This window comes from Bos javanicus, chromosome 15 (genome assembly GCF_032452875.1).
Source record: "Bos javanicus breed banteng chromosome 15, ARS-OSU_banteng_1.0, whole genome shotgun sequence".
NCBI lineage: Eukaryota > Metazoa > Chordata > Mammalia > Artiodactyla > Bovidae > Bos > Bos javanicus.
The window spans coordinates 51066947-51084906 of NC_083882.1; the positions used below are offsets into that span (position 1 = coordinate 51066947).

A 17960-nucleotide genomic window follows, 5' to 3' on the forward strand; every position below is an offset into this window, starting at 1 on the left:
TTGAAATATCCTGCATGTTAATAATAGTCAAATGGCTAGGTGAATTATGGTTCTTCCATGAACTGGTTTATTTTATAACCAGCTGAAATTATGTTAAAACTATATTATAAATAATTATAAATATATGTATGTAAAATACAAATATATTTCACATAAATTATGTTTGTAGTCTATATGAAATATAGTTTTGGATATGTAAGTTCAGTTTAGTCATTCAGTCATGTCTGACTCTTTGTGAGCCCATGAACTGCAGCACACCAGGCTTCCCTGTCCATCATATCTTTTTGCTTTTTCATACTGTTCATGAGGTTCTTACAGAGAAGGCAATGGCACCCCACTCCAGTACTCTTGCCTGGAAAATCCCATGGACTGAGGAGCCTGGTAGGCTGCGGTCCATGGGGTCGCCAAGAGTCGGACGCGACTGAGCGACTTCCCTTTCACTTTTCACTTTCACGCACTGGAGAAGGAAATGGCAACCCACTCCAGTGTTCTTGCCTGGAGAATCCCAGGGACGGGGGAGCCTGGTGGGCTTCCGTCTATGGGGTCACACAGAGTCGGACACGACTGAAGTGACTTAGCACATGAGGTTCTCAAGGCAATAATACTGAAGTTGTTTGCCATTCCGTTCTCCACTGTTTCATCAGAACTCTCCACCATGACTTGTCCAACTTGGGTGGCCATACACGGCATGGCTCATAGTTTCATTGAGTTAGACATGTAAAAATAAGTGTAAAAATCAAAGGAAAAACGGGGAACCACAGTGGCAAATGCAATATGTGTAACTTCTTTATGCATTTCATTATCTATGATCATTTATCTATCTCAGATGATATAATGGATACTTAGGAAGTAATATTTAGAGAATGCTGAGCCTGCTCTTGATTGGAAATGAAGAGTAAATAAAAAATTACATACGAGAAATGCTTTTTGAAAAGAGTATGGCTTTTTAAAATGCTTTTTGACAAGACTACCGGTTAAATTATAGTACATCTTTGTATAAAAACAATGGAAAGATGATAAAAATGCCTACAGATGTGTACAGTTGGTTGTTTTTTTTTTTACAGTTGGTTTTTAAATAATTTTTTTAAGAGTTATATTTATTTGGCAGGAATTTTTAGGACTTCAAGCCTGAGGAGGCAGTGTGTCAAATAACCCTGAGAGAACTGCTCTGAGGAGGCAAGGTAGGAGGAAGCCAGGTTATATAGAAGTTTTGCAACCAAGGGCAGGTGGTCTGAATGACAAAAGATTATTGTTAATTTAAAAAACCCAAATATACCAAGTTAAGGAATTTAGTGCTTGTCTATGTATGGGAAGATGCAAGAGTCTGGGCTCACTGAAATCATTCCTTTGATATGCAGCTCAGTTATCTGCAGACACTATCCTGTGTTTTCATATCCTGAGTTTTCTCAGGGCTCATCGGCTCACCATCCTTGGTGGCTGCAATTGCTAATGACTAGAGATGTACAGTTTTAGCATGGGCATATGTCTACATTACTTTGCTAAGTGAGAAAGGTACATTCTGGAATAGTAAGTGGAATATAGTCCAAATTAACAAAAAAAAAATTATTTACCTGCACACAAATACACCATAGAAAATATATACCAATCTTTTGTAAGATATGAACATTTGTTATCTCCATTTGATAAGAAATAAGTAACTTTATACAGCTTTTATTTCTAATATATTGTCTGATGTGGGATGAGGGAGAATTTTCAAGAATGAGAGCTGTTTGGCTGTGTGAAATATTTCTCATGTGTCATGTAGAATGAATATTGACCATTGAATTCGGCAGGGTAGAGGTCACTGTAACATGCGTGCAACATGAAGGGAAAATGATTGGTATGAGATTAAAAAAATAGAAAAGTATCGAAACCTGAATATATAGAGAGCTCTTTCAGATGTTTTTCTGTGATGGAAACAGTGAAAGAAGAAGGAGAAGGAACAGAGGAGGAGGAAAAGGAGACAAGAAAGAGGAGGAGGAGCAAGAGGAGGAAAAGAAGGGATACAGAGGAAAAGCAATGGGCAAATATATGGATGCCAGAGGTTTTTGCGTGCTAGTTTCCCTCCATCCCTCCCTCTGAAACATTCCTTTCCTTCCTCCCTTCCTTCTCTGTCCTTTCTCCCTCCGTCCTCCAAACCTGGCTTCCTCCCTCCCTTCCTTCTGATAGAACAAGTAACAGAATGAATGTGGGTAGAGGTGAGCCTGTGAAAATGAAAACTTTGTGATAGAGCAGACAAAGGGAAGAATATACACAGCCATGCCCCAAAATAGATAAGAGGAATAAGAACTGCATCATTATGTCAAGGCATGCAACAAACCAGGACAGGAAAGTATAATCTAGCGATTATCCATAATTTGTCTTTTTCCAAATACCTATCTAGAGTACGAATGAATTAAGAAGGCGAGCTGGTTTATTTTTCAGACTCTGATTGAGAAATGTTGAGAAAAGAGTAATTTTGCTTCCATTTCCAAAGTCATATCTTTTTTTGACACAAAACCTGAGATACCTGGTCCTGGATCTGTTTAGTTTTGATCCCATAAATGATGGGATTCAGCATAGTAGGAGCCAGAATGCAAACATTGGCCAGTAAGACATGGACATGGGGTAAGATATGACGTGCAAATCGAGGAGTGAAAGCTGAGAAGATCCCAGGTCCATAAAAGAGTATGATGACACAGACATGGGAGCCACATGTATTGAGAGTTTTGTGGCGAGCATCTCGAGAAGGGATGCGGAAGACAGCACGGAGAATAAGCATATATGATACAAATATTAGCACAACATCTAAGGTCACTGTTGACAACAGGACAAAAAATCCATACCAGAAGTTTACTCGTATGTCATCACAGGAAAATTTGGCCACGGCGATGTGCTCACAAACAGTGGTTGGAAAAATGTTACTTTTACAAAAAGTTAGCCTTTTCAGTAGAAATATTATTGGGAACATTGTACCGTAACTTCTCAAAAAGATGGTCACACCGATTTTCCCTATCAGTGTATGTGTAAGAATAGTGGTGTATCTCAGTGGGTAGCATATGGCAATGTAGCGGTCAAATGCCATCACCAGCAAGATGCCTGACTCTGAGATGAAGGTGGAATGGATGAAGAAGAGTTGAGTGATGCAGCGATCCAGGGAGATCTCCCTCGCATTGAACCAGAAGATGGCCAAAGCCTGAGGGATTGTGCATGTGGAGAGGACAAGGTCTGCTCCCGACAGCATGCAGAGGAAGAGGTACATAGGTTCGTGGAGGCTGCGCTTGGTGAGGATAATGAAGATGAGCAGGCTGTTCCCAAGCAGGGCGATGACATAGGAAATGAAGAAGGGGATGGAGATCCACACATGCTGGTCCTCAAGGCCAGGGATGCCCACAAAGTAGAAGACTGTGTGGCTAACACCAGTATGGTTAAAGACAGTCATACCTGGAGCAGATGACTAGGACCTCACCCCCTGTTAACAGACACAATCAAAATTTCAGACTGTGCTCAGAGCTCACGGCATCTATCTGATTCTTTTCCACAGCGAGTGAGCCAGGAACAATATAGGATGGGAAGATGAACAAGATATTATCTGTAAAATGAGGTAATAATCTCACAGAGAAAATGAATGTTTATATAGTTAAAGAAAACTATATGGTAAAGAAAGATAATAGTAGTACCAAGAAAAAATACTATGGGAACCAGATGGAATGAATAATTCAGTCTATTTGGCTATGGGATGTCATTGGATGGAGATCAATTAGGTGGGGAATGACATGAAGTCTTTTGGGAGTTTAAGGATAAGCTTCTGTCATAGAAATATTTAATGCATTTAAATATTTTTAAAAGCATTAAATATTTTAAACAGTTTGCAACCCTGTATGGTTGTGTGATCAATCACATCTATATGCAATGGTGAAAAGATAGAAGCAAAAGTATTTTGGCTGTGATTACAAGTTAAGGAGTTTTGATGCTATCCTGGGAGGAGTTAATTATTATGAGTTTTTAAATTGGAGAGCATTAGATATCACTCTGCTTACTTAACACCAGACAAAGGTCTTAATATTTTCAAATGTCTGCTTTGGTTCCCCTAAACAGTTTAGTCTTGATACTGTAATTTTCTTCCCTTTCCTAAAGTTTATACAATATCAGTAAATAACCTACTTACGTGCTTCAAACGCAGACTTCATAGAATACAATGTGATGAATCAAGGAGGACTCTGAGAGCTGGGCATCAGGGAGCAGAGATTTTTATGCATTTGCCTGAAGACTCCAGGGAAGGCTGTTGCCCCAAGGAACCCAGTTTTAAAGCTGTATTTCTAACAACACCCTTTCCATTGTATCCACATGAGTAAAGGTATTATGGTTCTCTGTATCTGTCAAAACCAATCCATCCTCCACAACTTTTCACCCTTGAAATGGTTGTGTACATACATTATTTTCAATAAATGAGATATTTATGTCATTATGAAATGGAGCAGGATCATATGGTCCTTGCCCCTTCCCATGTCCTCTGCCTGCCTTTTCCTGAGGGAAATCTTAACCAAAGAATACATTTAATCAGAGAAATGCTAAAACAAAGGAAAACTGTCTAAGGAGACTAGTAACAATGTAGTCATCAAGCATAGTCAAGGACCTTCAGTTCTTTCTCAAGGGCTGTAGATAATCTGAGCCATATCCTGTGAGCTCTCTTAGAGATACTAAAACCCGAGGTGGAGAAATTACCTACATGATGAGCAGATTGTACCCAGGACGTGAGCTTCCACAATTCTGAGAATTGACCACAAAGAAATTGGAACAAATGGACCCTGGAACTGAAGATTAACTGTACCTAAGACATTCAAGAAGATGCTGGTCAGACCATTGTGACTATGCTGTTTTTGCATGTAGCGCCACACCCCCATATCCCCATCCCCTGCGCCTGCCTGTCTATGAATTCTCTCACCCCCTGCTTGTCAGTGGGGGGAGCTGGCCTTTGGACAGATATCGGCCACCCCTCTCCCCCAGTTGCAGACATCTGAAATAAAGCAACTTTCCTTTCCATCAACCTGGCCTGTTTACTGGCTTTTGAGCAGCAAGCAGTCAGACCCCACACACCATATACTCCTTTTGGTAACAATTACTTTAACTATTCCTGTTTCTATTTTAATGAGAATTAGTAAATATTAATCCTATCTTAATCAGCACAAAAAGACTATCAAATATTCAGGTTATTTTAAGATCACTTATTCCTAAGAGTTTTTCTTTGTAATTTTGACAAAATTAATGTGAAATCTGTACCTTACTTTCATATCATTTTCTATTCTAGAAACTGAAATAATGAATTTTAATTGCTAATGTGAGATAATTTAATGGCCTTATTAAAATTTTCACATCTTTTATGTACTTAAGTGTTAGGCTATAATGAAGAAATAATCTTCACCTTCCTCTTTTTTGGCTGCCTTCAAATCTATAATGAAGACTCAGTTACCACATTTTCCTGTATCTTTTTTTCTGGTAATATATCTCAACCTTCAACATATTCTGTTTTATCTTTATTAAATTATCCCAAGTAAGTAATTATGTTTATATTTGTAAAGAAGAGACTACTGTGTATGTGCATATATAGGATTATAAATTCATAGATTTCAATTTAACATGGTGGATTGAGCTTATACAAGAAGACTCCACGCCTACTTAACTTACAGAAATATTTGATAAAATATACGTATTTTATTAAGTGGTTTTTAGATATTATTAAAACACATAAAAGCTACATTAATTAATTATTTTTGTTGTCAGTTGCTCAATCTTGTGTGATTCTGCAATCCCATGGACTACAGCACACCAGGCTTTCCTGTCCTTCACTATCTCCCAGAATTTGCTCAAACTCATGTCCATTGAGTTGATGTGCCATCCAACCATCTTGTCCTCTACTGCCCCCTTCTCCTGCCCTCAATCTTTCCCAGCATCAGGGTCTTTTCCAATGTGTTGGATCTTCGCATCAGGTGGCCAAAGTATTGGAGCTTCAGCTTCAGCACCAGGCCTTCCAGTGAATATTCACAGTTGATTTCCTTCAGGATTGACTGCTTTGACCTCCTTGCTGTCCAAGGGACTCTCTAGAGTCTTCTCCAGCACCACAGTTTGAAAGCATCAGTCCTTCAGTGATCAGCCTTATTTATGGTCAAAATTATTAAAACATATAAAAGCTACATTAATAAATTATAAATTCCAGTAAAACTTTCATTTAGATTCAGCCACTATTAGTATTTGGCCACATTTCCCTACCTCCTTGCCTCCTCCCCAAACCCCCGCCCCCTCTGCTCCTGGCCCTGTCTCTCTCTCATTCTTAGTCTGATTTTTTTGTTGTGCCATTTAGCAAAATATGCAGTGTCATGACCCTATATTTAGCTGTAACTTCTTAAGGATAATCTCTTACATATACAGCAGTGCAATGACCAAGTCACAATATTTCACATTGATACAACACTATAATCCAAAATATAGAACATAGTCAAAATTCACCAATTGTCCACAAATTCTTCTTCAGAGTGATGATTATTATTTTTTTTATCAGATTTACATATCACATCAAATTGTCACATACTTACTTTCCTTCCCGAAGAAGGAGAGTCCAGTCAAGTGACATCCCAGGGACTGTCAATGTCCAGTCAAGTTTCAGAAACCTCTGCCATGAGTAAGTCTTTGGTGGACATCACACCATCCAAAGGGCTTTGTATGTCACAAATCTCTGGGCTCCACTCGCAGAATTTCTCATTTTGTGGTGTGGAGTCCAAAGTTGCCTTTTTCACATATTCCAGGTTGATGTTAATGCTCTGGGTTTGGGATTCACACTTTGACAAGGCTGAATGTGGTTACTGAGACTGCAGTGTGACAATCACTATGTTGATGGAGACACAGAGATATAAAATCTTTGGCTTTCTAAGTGGATGTTTTTCCTGCACCATTTTGAAGGGATGGGACTGTCCCTCCTTACTGTTTCGTGTTTCATTTATAATTTTAAAGTCTATATTCTGATGCTGGGAGGGATTGGGGGCAGGAGGAGAAGGGGACGACAGAGGATGAGATGGCTGGATGGCATCACTGACTCGATGGACGTGAGTCTCAGTGAACTCCGGGAGTTGGTGATGGACAGGGAGGCCTGGTGTGCTGTGATTCATGGGGTCGCAAAGAGTCAGACACGACTGAGCGACTGATCTGATCTGATCTCTGATTTGATTCTTTGCTAGGTCAATGGTGCAAAGTAACCAAAGAAATGGAACAAAAAATTGCTATATTTCAGTATAGAGTGGTCAGAGAGAGCTCTCCCTGAAGACATGGGAAAGCCAGTGGAGGCTATTCCAATTCTTGGAGAATTATCAGGAATTCAAGAAAGGATGTGTAATGTTGTAACTCCTGCACACACTATCAGGAGGGATGTTTTCTAAGAATCACTTTTTACACTGGTGAATCATTTTACCACTTACGGGTAAAACTATCTGTATCCTCTCATGATCAACAGTTACAATTCTAGAGTACCAATTATAGGAAAGAAAGAAAAACAACGCTTGTAGTTTTATGTATAATTAAATTAAGTGTAAGCTTGGACATTTCAATCATGTTTTTCACATGCATGTTCTCAGGTCATTGGAGGGAGCTGGTGACAAGCTTGGGAGTAGTCTAGGTATTCTGCCTAATATCAATAGTAGCCCCACCCACAATTGAACCCAAGGGCTAAGTGGAGATTTCAAAACACACCCATGGGGTAGCCACACTCTTTTGGAAAATTAGATTTTTGGGTGATAATCACCAGATTGTTCTGATGCCTGGATTGAGCCTCTGGTCAGAGCCCACTATTCAAATCCAATTACTCAAGAGTTAACCCAATTATCAATCAAAAGGTCCCCTCCCACCTGGGGTAGGTGACAATCTGTTCTTTGACACTAGATTAGTCTGACCTAGGCTGACTTCTCCCTGGGTTCTGCCCTTAAGAGACTCTAAGCCCATCCATTAGCCTGGAGTTCCAAGTGGCCAACATAATGTCATCCTCCACACTCAGGGTGGCTGTGGTCTGTATGAGCAACATGAACAGGAGCATGGAAGCCCACAGCATCCTCAAGAAGAAAGGATTCAACGTTAGGTCTTTTGGAGTGGGATCCCATGTGACACTGCCAGGACTGGCACCCAACCTCCCTGTGGTATATGATTTCTCCACCACATATGAGCAGATGTGCAAGGACCTTCTCTGCAAAAACAGAATGCACCACAAGAGCAATGGGGTGTTACAGATCTTGGGGAGAAATGAGAGAATCAAATCTGGCCCTGAAAGATTTCAGGAGTGCAGAGATCCCTTCGATGCCATCTTCACCTGTACTGAGAGAGTGTATAAAGTGGTGGTGAAAGATCTGTGTGCTAGAGAACAGAAGACCTGGCAGCCTGTGTATGTGATCAACGTGGAAATAGAGGACACCCTGGAGGCAGCCACACTTGGAGCTCTGATCATCTGTGAGCTCTGCCAGGGTCTCCAGCAGGAGGACGATATGCAAAGCAGTCTGCCTAAGCTGTTCCAGGCAGTGAAGAAGAAAACAGGCAAGAGCTTTCTGCGCACTATCTGCTTCTACTGAAGATCTTGGCTGGATTCAGTTCCTTTGTTGGTAAGAACTTGTGCCCGGACTTTTGGGCTAACTGGTATTTTCTATGAGAAGAGTCTTCAAAGCCCTTTTAACTCAAAACCATCTGCATGATTTTTTTCAGGTATACCCCACCCAGGGAAGGAAGTGGAAGAGAACATCATTGCATGGCACAGGAGTTATGGACTACCAGCAGACACCTGAATGCTTTCAATTGGATAGATGATGGTGTGGGTACTTAATCTGGAAGCTCCCATGGCTCTGCAAGGAATTTAACATGAGGACACCCTTTTCCCGATGGACAAGCCAAGGCTGATCACAGAGTGCCAGACAAGTGATATGTTGGATATTCCAGCAATACAAAACAAACAAAAAACATTTTCTACTCCATTTATTTATAGTGATAAAATTTTCCTTTTGCTCTTTTGGAGTGGTATACAAATGTGAGTTCTTTTTTTTTTTTTTTTTTTTTTAAGTGAGATAGGATTGTATGGAATGTTTGAACTTAGACATATGTTGTTTTTAGGTTGTATGTTCTTTCACTAATGCTGATTTCCTTAGAAACTCAGGATAGATAACTGGTGGCTTTTATTACTAAAATCCTGGCGTGATCTGTTCAATTAAATAGTTCATTAAGTGAAATAAAATGAAATAAAACCTCTAATTTAAAGAAAATGTGTCTTCTCATTTGTGATAGGGGATGGATCTTACTAACTGAGCCCTTTGGTTTCTTATTGTTCAAGCTATATAAATTCCACAGTATATATTACACCACATGTAATACATATATTCCACGAGATATAATGGTCATCTGAGTTAAATTCACCGATTCAGGTCCATTTTAGTTCTTTGATTCCTAAAATGTTGATGTTCATTCTTGCCATCTCTTGTTTGACCACTTCTAATTTATCTTGATTCGTGGACCTAACATTCTAGGTTCCTATGCAACATTGTTCTTTATAGCATCAGACTTTACTTCCATCACCAGTCACATCCACAACCGCGCATTGTTTTTGCTTTGGCTCTGTCTCTTCATCTTTCAGAGAAGGAAATGGCAACCCACTCGTATTCTTGCCTAGAGAATCCTGTAGACAGAGGAGCCTGTTGGGCTGCTGTCCATAGGGTCACACAGAGTCGGACATGACTGAAGAGATTTAGCATGCATGCATGCACTGGAGAAGGAAATGGCAACCCACTCCAGTATTCTTGCCTGGACAATCCCAGGGACAGAGCCTGATGGGCTGCCATCTATGGGGTCACACAGAGTCAGACACGACTGAAGTGACTTAGCAGCAGCAGCAGCTTCATTCTTTCTGGAGTTATTTCTCCACTGATCTCCACTAGCATATTGGGTACCTACCGACCTGGGGAGTGCATCTTTCGGTCTATCTTTTTGCCTTTTCATACTGTTCATGGGGTTCTCAAGGCAAGAATACTGAAGTGGTTTGCCATTCCCTTTTCCAGTGGACCACATTTTGTCAGAGTTCTCCACCATGACCTATCCATCTTGGGTGGCCCCATATGGCAGGGCTCATAGTTTCATTGAGTTAGCCAAGGCTGTGGTCCATGTGATCAGTTTGATTAGTTTTCCATGACTGTGGTTTCCATTCTGTCTGCCCTCTGATGGAGAAGGATAAGAGGCTTATGGAAGCTTCCTGTTGGGAGAGACTGACTGTGGGGGAAACTGGGTCTTGTTCTGTTGGGTGAGGCCATGATCAGTAAATTTTTAATCCAATTTTCTGTTGATGGGTGGGGCTATTTTCCCTCCCTGTTGTTTGACCTGAGATCAAACTATGGTGGAGGTAATGAAGATAATGGCAACCTCCTTCAAAAGGTCCCATGCACACACTGCCACACTCAGTGCTCCCGACTCTGCAGAGGGTCACAACTGATGCACACTTCCAGCAGAAACTCTTGGACACACACAGGCAAGTCAGGGTCAGTCTCTGTGGGGTCATAGCTCCTTTCTCCTGGGTCCTGGTGCACACAAAGCTTTCTTTGTGCCCTCCAAGAGTCTGTTTGCCCAGTCCTGTGTAAGTTCTGGGGGCTCTATGTTGGGGTTAATGGCGACCTCCTCCAAGAGAGCTTATGCCATACCCAGGTCTGCTACACCCAGAGCCCCTGCCCCTGTGGCAGGCCACTGCAGGAGACAAACACTCAAAGGCAGGTCTGGCTCAGCCTCTGTGGGTTCTCCTGGTTGCACAAGGTTTTGTTTGAGCCCTCCAAGGATCTCTGGTGGGTATGGGATTTGAGTCTAAATGGGATTTTGCCCCTCCTACTGTCTTGTTGGGGCTTCTCCCTTGCCCTTGGATGTGGGGTATCTTTTTTGGTGGGATCCAACATTCTCCTGTAAATGGTTATTCAGAAGTGAGCTGTAATTTTCAAGTTCTCACAGGAGAAGATGAGTGCAAGTGGGCCCAAAAGCCCACTTTTAGTCAACAAAAGAGTCTGAAGTGTAGGACTTGGATGCAATCCCCAAAATGACAGTGTGATCTCCGTTTGTTTCCAAGGCAAACCGTTCAGTATCACAGTGATCTAAGTCTATGCCTCAACCAGGAATGCTGAAGAAGCTGAAGTTGAACGGTTCTATGAAGATCTACAAGACCTTCCAGAACTAACCCCCAAAAGATGTCCTTTTCATTATAGGGGACTGGAATGCAAAAGTAGGTAGTCAAGAGATACCTGGAGTAACAGGCAAATTTGGCCTTGGAGTACAAAATGAAGCAGGGCAAAGGTTAATAGAGTTTTCCCAAGAGAACACACTGATCATAGCAAAGCAAAGATGTTCTCCCCTCCTCACTTGTTCTTTGATTATAAAACTATAGGCCAGTAAGTTTCAGGGTTGTGGATTTTTGAGTTTTACCAAGAGAATGCACTGGTTATAGCAAACATCCTCTTCCAACAACACAAGAGAAGACTCTACACATGGACATCACCAGATGCTCAATACTGAAATCAGATTGATTGTATTCTTCACAGCCGACTCTGGGGAAGCTCTATACAGTCAGCAAAAACAAGACTGGGAGCGGACTGTGGCTCAGATCATGAACTCCTTATTATCAAATTCAGACTTAAACTGAAGTAGGGAAAACCAAAAGACCATTCTGGTATGACCTGAATCAAATCCCTTATGGTTATACAGTGGAAGTGACAAATAGATTCAAGGGATTAGATAGGATAGACGGAGCACCTGAAGAATTATGGACAGAGGTTTGTGACATTGTACAGGAGGCAGTGATCAAGACCATTGCCAGGAAAAAGAAATGCAAAAGGGCAAAATGGTGTTCTGAGGAAGCCTTACAAATAACTGAGAAAAGAAAAGAAGCTTTCATAGCAATACAGGCACACCTCAAGAAACAAGAAAAAAGTCAAATGAATAACCTAACTCTACACCTAAAGCAACTAGAAAAGGAAGAAATGAAGAACCCCAGGGTTAGTAGAAGGAAAGAAATCTTAAAAATTAGAGCAGAAATAAATGCAAAAGAAACAAAAGAGACCATAGCAAAAATCAACAAAACCAAAAGCTGGTTCTTTGAAAGGATAAATAAAATTGACAAACCATTAGCCAGACTCATCAAGAAACAAAGGGAGAAAAATCAAATCAACAAAATTAGAAACGAAAATGGAGAGATCACAACAGACAACACAGAAATACAAAGGATCATAAGAGACTACTATCAACAATTATATGCCAATAAAATGGACAACGTGGAAGAAATGGACAAATTCTTAGAAAAGTACAACTTTCCAAAACTGGACCAGGAAGAAATAGAAAATCTTAACAGACCCATCACAAGCATGGAAATTGAAACTGTAATCAAAAATCTTCCAGCAAACAAAAGCCCCGGTCCAGACGGCTTCACAGCTGAATTCTACCAAAAATTTAGAGAAGAGCTAACACCTATCCTGCTCAAACTCTTCCAGAAAATTGCAGAGGAAGGTAAACTTCCAAACTCATTCTATGAGGCCACCATCACCCTAATACCAAAACATGACAAAGATCCCACAAAAAAAGAAAACTACAGGCCAATATCACTGATGAACATAGATGCAAAAATCCTTAACAAAATTCTAGCAATCAGAATCCAACAACACATTAAAAAGATCATACACCATGACCAAGAGGGCTTTATCCCAGGGATGCAAGGATTCTTCAATATCCGCAAATCAATCAATGTAATACACCACATTAACAAATTGAAAAATAAAAACCATATGATTATCTCAATAGATGCAGAGAAAGCCTTTGACAAAATTCAACATCCATTTATGATAAAAACTCTCCAGAAAGCAGGAATAGAAGGAACATACCTCAACATAATAAAAGCTATATATGACAAACCCACAGCAAACATTATCCTCAATGGTGAAAAATTGAAAGCATTTCCTCTAAAGTCAGGAACAAGACAAGGGTGCCCACTTTCACCATTACTATTCAACATAGTTTTGGAAGTGTTGGCCACAGCAATCAGAGCAGAAAAAGAAATAAAAGGAATCCAAATTGGAAAAGAAGAAGTAAAACTCTCACTATTTGCAGATGACATGATCCTCTACATAGAAAACCCTAAAGAGTTTTTAGATTTAGATTTAGATTTAGATTTAGTTTAGATTACTAGAAATAATCAATGACTACAGTAAAGTTGCAGGATATAAAATCAACACACAGAAATCCCTTGCATTCCTATACACTAATAATGAGAAAACAGAAAGAGAAATTAAGGAAACAATTCCATTCACCATTGCAACGGAAAGAATAAAATACTTAGGAATATATCTACCTAAAGAAACTAAAGACCTATATATAGAAAACTATAAAACGCTGGTGAAAGAAATCAAAGAGGACACTAATAGATGGAGAAATATACCATGTTCATGGATTGGAAGAATCAATATAGTGAAAATGAGTATACTACCCAAAGCAATTTATAGATTCAACGCAATCCCTATCAAGCTACCAACAGTATTCTTCACAGAGCTAGAACAAATAATTTCACAATTTGTATGGAAATACAAAAAACCTCGAATAGCCAAAGTGATCTTGAGAAAGAAGAATGGAACTGGAGGAATCAACCTACCTGACTTCAGGCTCTACTACAAAGCCACAGTTATCAAGACAGTATGGTACTGGCACAAAGACAGAAATATAGATCAATGGAACAAAATAGAAAGCCCAGAGATAAATCCACGCACATATGGACACCTTATCTTCGACAAAGGAGGCAAGAATATACAATGGATTAAAGACAATCTCTTTAACAAGTGGTGCTGGGAAATCTGGTCAACCACTTGTAAAAGAATGAAACTGGACCACTTTCTAACACCATACACAAAAATAAACTCAAAATGGATTAAAGATCTAAACATAAGACCAGAAACTATAAAACTCCTAGAGGAGAACATAGGCAAAACACTCTCCGACATACATCACAGCAGGATCCTCTATGACCCACCTCCCAGAATATTGGAAATAAAAGCAAAAATAAACAAATGGGACCTAATTAACCTTAAAAGCTTCTGCACATCAAAGGAAACTATTAGCAAGGTGAAAAGACAGCCTTCAGAATGGGAGAAAATAATAGCAAATGAAGCAACCGACAAACAACTAATCTCAAAAATATACAAGCAACTCCTACAGCTCAACTCCAGAAAAATAAACGACCCAATCAAAAAATGGGCCAAAGAACTAAATAGACATTTCTACAAAGAAGACATACAGATGGCTAACAAACACATGAAAAGATGCTCAACATCACTCATTATCAGAGAAATGCAAATCAAAACCACTATGAGGTACCATTTCACACCAGTCAGAATGGCTGCGATCCAAAAGTCTACAAATAATAAATGCTGGAGAGGGTGTGGAGAAAAGGGAACCCTCTTACACTGTTGGTGGGAATGCAAACTAGTACAGCCACTATGGAGAACAGTGTGGAGATTCCTTAAAAAACTGGAAATAGAACTGCCTTATGATCCAGCAACCCCACTGCTGGGCATACACACTGAGAAAACCAGAAGGGAAAGAGACACGTGTACCCCAATGTTCATCGCAGCACTGTTTATAATAGCCAAGACATGGAAGCAACCTAGATGTCCATCATCAGATGAATGGATAAGAAAGCTGTGGTACATATACACAATGGAGTATTACTCAGCCATTAAAAAGAATACATTTGAATCAGTTCTAATGAGGTGGATGAAACTGGAACCTATTATACAGAGTGAAGTAAGCCAGAAGGAAAAACATAAATACAGTATACTAACGCATATATATGGAATTTAGAAAGATGGTAACAATAATCCGGTGTATGAGACAGCAAAAGAGACACAGATGTATAGAACAGTCTTATGGACTCTGTGGGAGAGGGAGAGGGTGGGAAGATTTGGGAGAATGGCAATGAAACATGTAAAATATCATGTAGGAAACGAGTTGCCAGTCCAGGTTCGATGCATGATGCTGGATGCTTGGGGCTGGTGCACTGGGACGGCCCAGAGGGATGGTATGGGGAGGGAGGAGGGAGGAGGGTTCGGGATGGGGAACACATGTATACCTGTGGCGGATTCATTTTGATATTTGGCAAAACTAATACAATTATGTAAAGTTTAAAAATAAAATAAAATTAGAGGAAAAAAAAAAAAAAAAGAAGAGAAGCTAAAGGCAAAGGAGAAAGGAAAGATATACCCATTTGAATGCAGAGTTCCAAAGAATAGCAAGGAGAGATAAGAAAGCTTTCCTCAGTTATCAATGCAAAGAAATAGAGGAAAACAATAAAATGGGAAAGACTAGAGATTTCTTCAAGAAAACTAAAGATACCAAGGGAACATTTCATGCAAAGATGGGCACAATAAAGGACAGAAATGGTATGAACCTAACAGAAGCAGAATATATTAAGAAGAATTGGCAATAATACACAGAAGAACTATCCAAAAAAGATCTTCACAAGCCAGATAATGAAAATTAAATAGAAAATGCAAAATTCTAAAACTCCTAAATGACAACAGAAGAGAAAATCCAGATGACATTGGATTTGGTAGTAACTTTTGTGATAAGACAATATCATAATCACTGCAGAACTGAACATTAAAACAACAATGAGATGCCATTGCACACCTAATGAGATGGAGAAAAACCAAAACGTTGACAGCAGCAAATGCCAGCATGGGTGTATAGTAACAGGAATTCACATTCATTGCTGGTAGGAATTCAAAATGGTACAGCCACTTAGGAAGACAAGCAGTTTCTTACAAAACTAAGCATACTCTTACCATACAGTCCAGCAGTTGCACATCCTGGTATTTACCACATGAACTAAAATCTATATACACAAAAAAAACTGGTTCATGGTCATTTATAGCAGCTTTAGTTATAACTGCCAAAACTTTGAAGCAATCAAGGTGTCCTTCACCAAGTGAATGGAAAATACACTATTAAAAATGAAATAAAAGATATTCAGGTTGGAAAAGGACATTTAAACCACTATTTCAGTTCAGTCACTGAGTCATGTCTGACTCTTTTAGACCCCAGTGACTGCAGCACGCTAGTCCTCCCTGTCCATCACCAACTCCCAGAGTTTACTCGAACTCATGTCCATTGAGTCAGTGATGCCATTCAACCATCTCATCCTCTGTTGTCCCCTTCTCCTCCTGCCTTCAATCTTTCCCAACATTGAGGTCTTTTCAAATGAGTCAGTTCTTCGCATCAGGTGGCCCAAGTATTGGAGTTTCAGCTTCAGCATCAGTCCTTCCAATGAATATTCAGGATTGAGTTCTTTTAGGATGGACTGGTTGGATCTCCTTGCAGTCCAAACGACTCTCAAGAGTCTTCTCCAACATCACAGTTCAAAAGCATCACTTCTTTTGCACTCACTATTAATAAGCCACTATTTGTTAATAGATTATTAACAGATAGAATGATTGAGTATATAGAAAATGCTAACAATCCATACAACACTGAAAAAGATTTAGCAAGGTTTTAGGATAAAAGTTTAAAAAACAAACTATATTTTTAAATACTAGTAGCAAATAGTTTTGGAGAAGGCAATGGCAACCCACTCCAGTACTCTTGCCTGGAAAATCCCATGGACAGAGGAGCCTAGTAGGCTGCAATCCATGGGGTCGCTAAGAGTCAGACACGACTGAGAGACTTCACTTTCACTTTTCACTTTCATGCACTGGAGAAGGAAATGGCAACCCACTCTAGTATTCTTGCCTGGAGAATCCCAGGGTTGGGGGAGCCTCGTGGGCTGCCATCTATGGGGTTGCACAGGGTCTGACACGAATGAAGCGACTCAGCAGCAGCAAATAGTTTAAAGCAAAATTATAAACCATTTCATTTATTATAGCACAAAAGTAAAGATGATTTCCAACAGAAACTCTACAAGCCAGAAGAAAATGCCACGATATCTTTAAAGTGAGGAAAGGGAAGAACTACAACCAAGAATACTCTACCCGGCAAGACTCGCATTCAGGTTTGGTGGAGAAATTAAAATCTTTCCAGACAAGCAAAAGTTAAGAGAATTCAGCACCACCCAACCAGCTTTACAACAAGTACTAAAGGAACTTCTCTAGGCAGGAAACACAAGAGAAGGAAAAGACCTACACAAAATAAACCCAAAGCAATTAAGAAAATGGTAGTGGGATTATACATATTGAAGTGAGTGAAGTCGCTCAGTTGGTTCGACTCTTTGCGACCCCATGGACTGTAGCCCACCAGGCTCCTCCATCCATGGAATTTTCTAGGCAAGAGTACTGGAGTGGGTTGCCATTTCCTTCTCCAGGGGATCTTCCCGACCCGGGGTCTCCCTCATTGCAGGCAGACGCTTTACCGTCTGAGCCACCAGGGAATCCCTTACATACTGATAATCACCTTAATTGTAAATGGATTAAATGCACCAACCAACAGACAGATTGGCTGGGCAGATGAGAACATGTGCATGTATGCATTTCCACATACCACATCACTCTATTTCACCCCCCAAACTGTATGTAATTATTTTATACTGTTAGATTAATCATGTTTCCATTATGGCTTGCAATTGTAATTATCTTCTACTTTTGTTTTGGTCTGGCTATTGATTATGAAAACTGATAAACATCTTTACTATTGTGATTATGCAACTATTATTCACTTAATATCAATATATCATGATTGGTCAACAGAAAATAATACAATTCTATTTCACTAAAAATATCATTTAATAGAAAAACTTGTAATCACTTTTTAAAGTCCAGATGCATATCAGGATTATCTTGAAATATTTTGAAAACACAAATGTGCAGGTACTGCTGCTTTTCTACAAAACACCAGATGTGTTTCTAATAAGCAAGCATGTTTAAAAACAAGTGGACTATATGATGATCTTTTACTTTTATCTA

The 17960-nt window shown here is 39.7% G+C and overlaps 2 protein-coding genes across 2 annotated transcripts; one reads left to right on the forward strand and one right to left on the reverse strand.

Annotated features, from left to right (window-relative positions):
* Positions 1–2476: 2476 nt before the first annotated feature.
* On the reverse strand, positions 2477–3421 carry LOC133261034 (olfactory receptor 52B4-like). The gene has a single exon (XM_061439624.1). The coding sequence runs from the start codon at positions 3419–3421 to the stop codon at positions 2477–2479; it is 945 nt and encodes a 314-aa protein (XP_061295608.1).
* Positions 3422–7997: 4576 nt separating this feature from the next.
* Positions 7998–8582, forward strand: LOC133261380 (RNA polymerase II subunit A C-terminal domain phosphatase SSU72 like protein 5-like). The gene has a single exon (XM_061439874.1). It carries the CDS (start codon positions 7998–8000, stop codon positions 8580–8582), a length of 585 nt encoding a protein of 194 aa, XP_061295858.1.
* The last annotated feature ends 9378 nt before the right edge of the window (positions 8583–17960 follow it).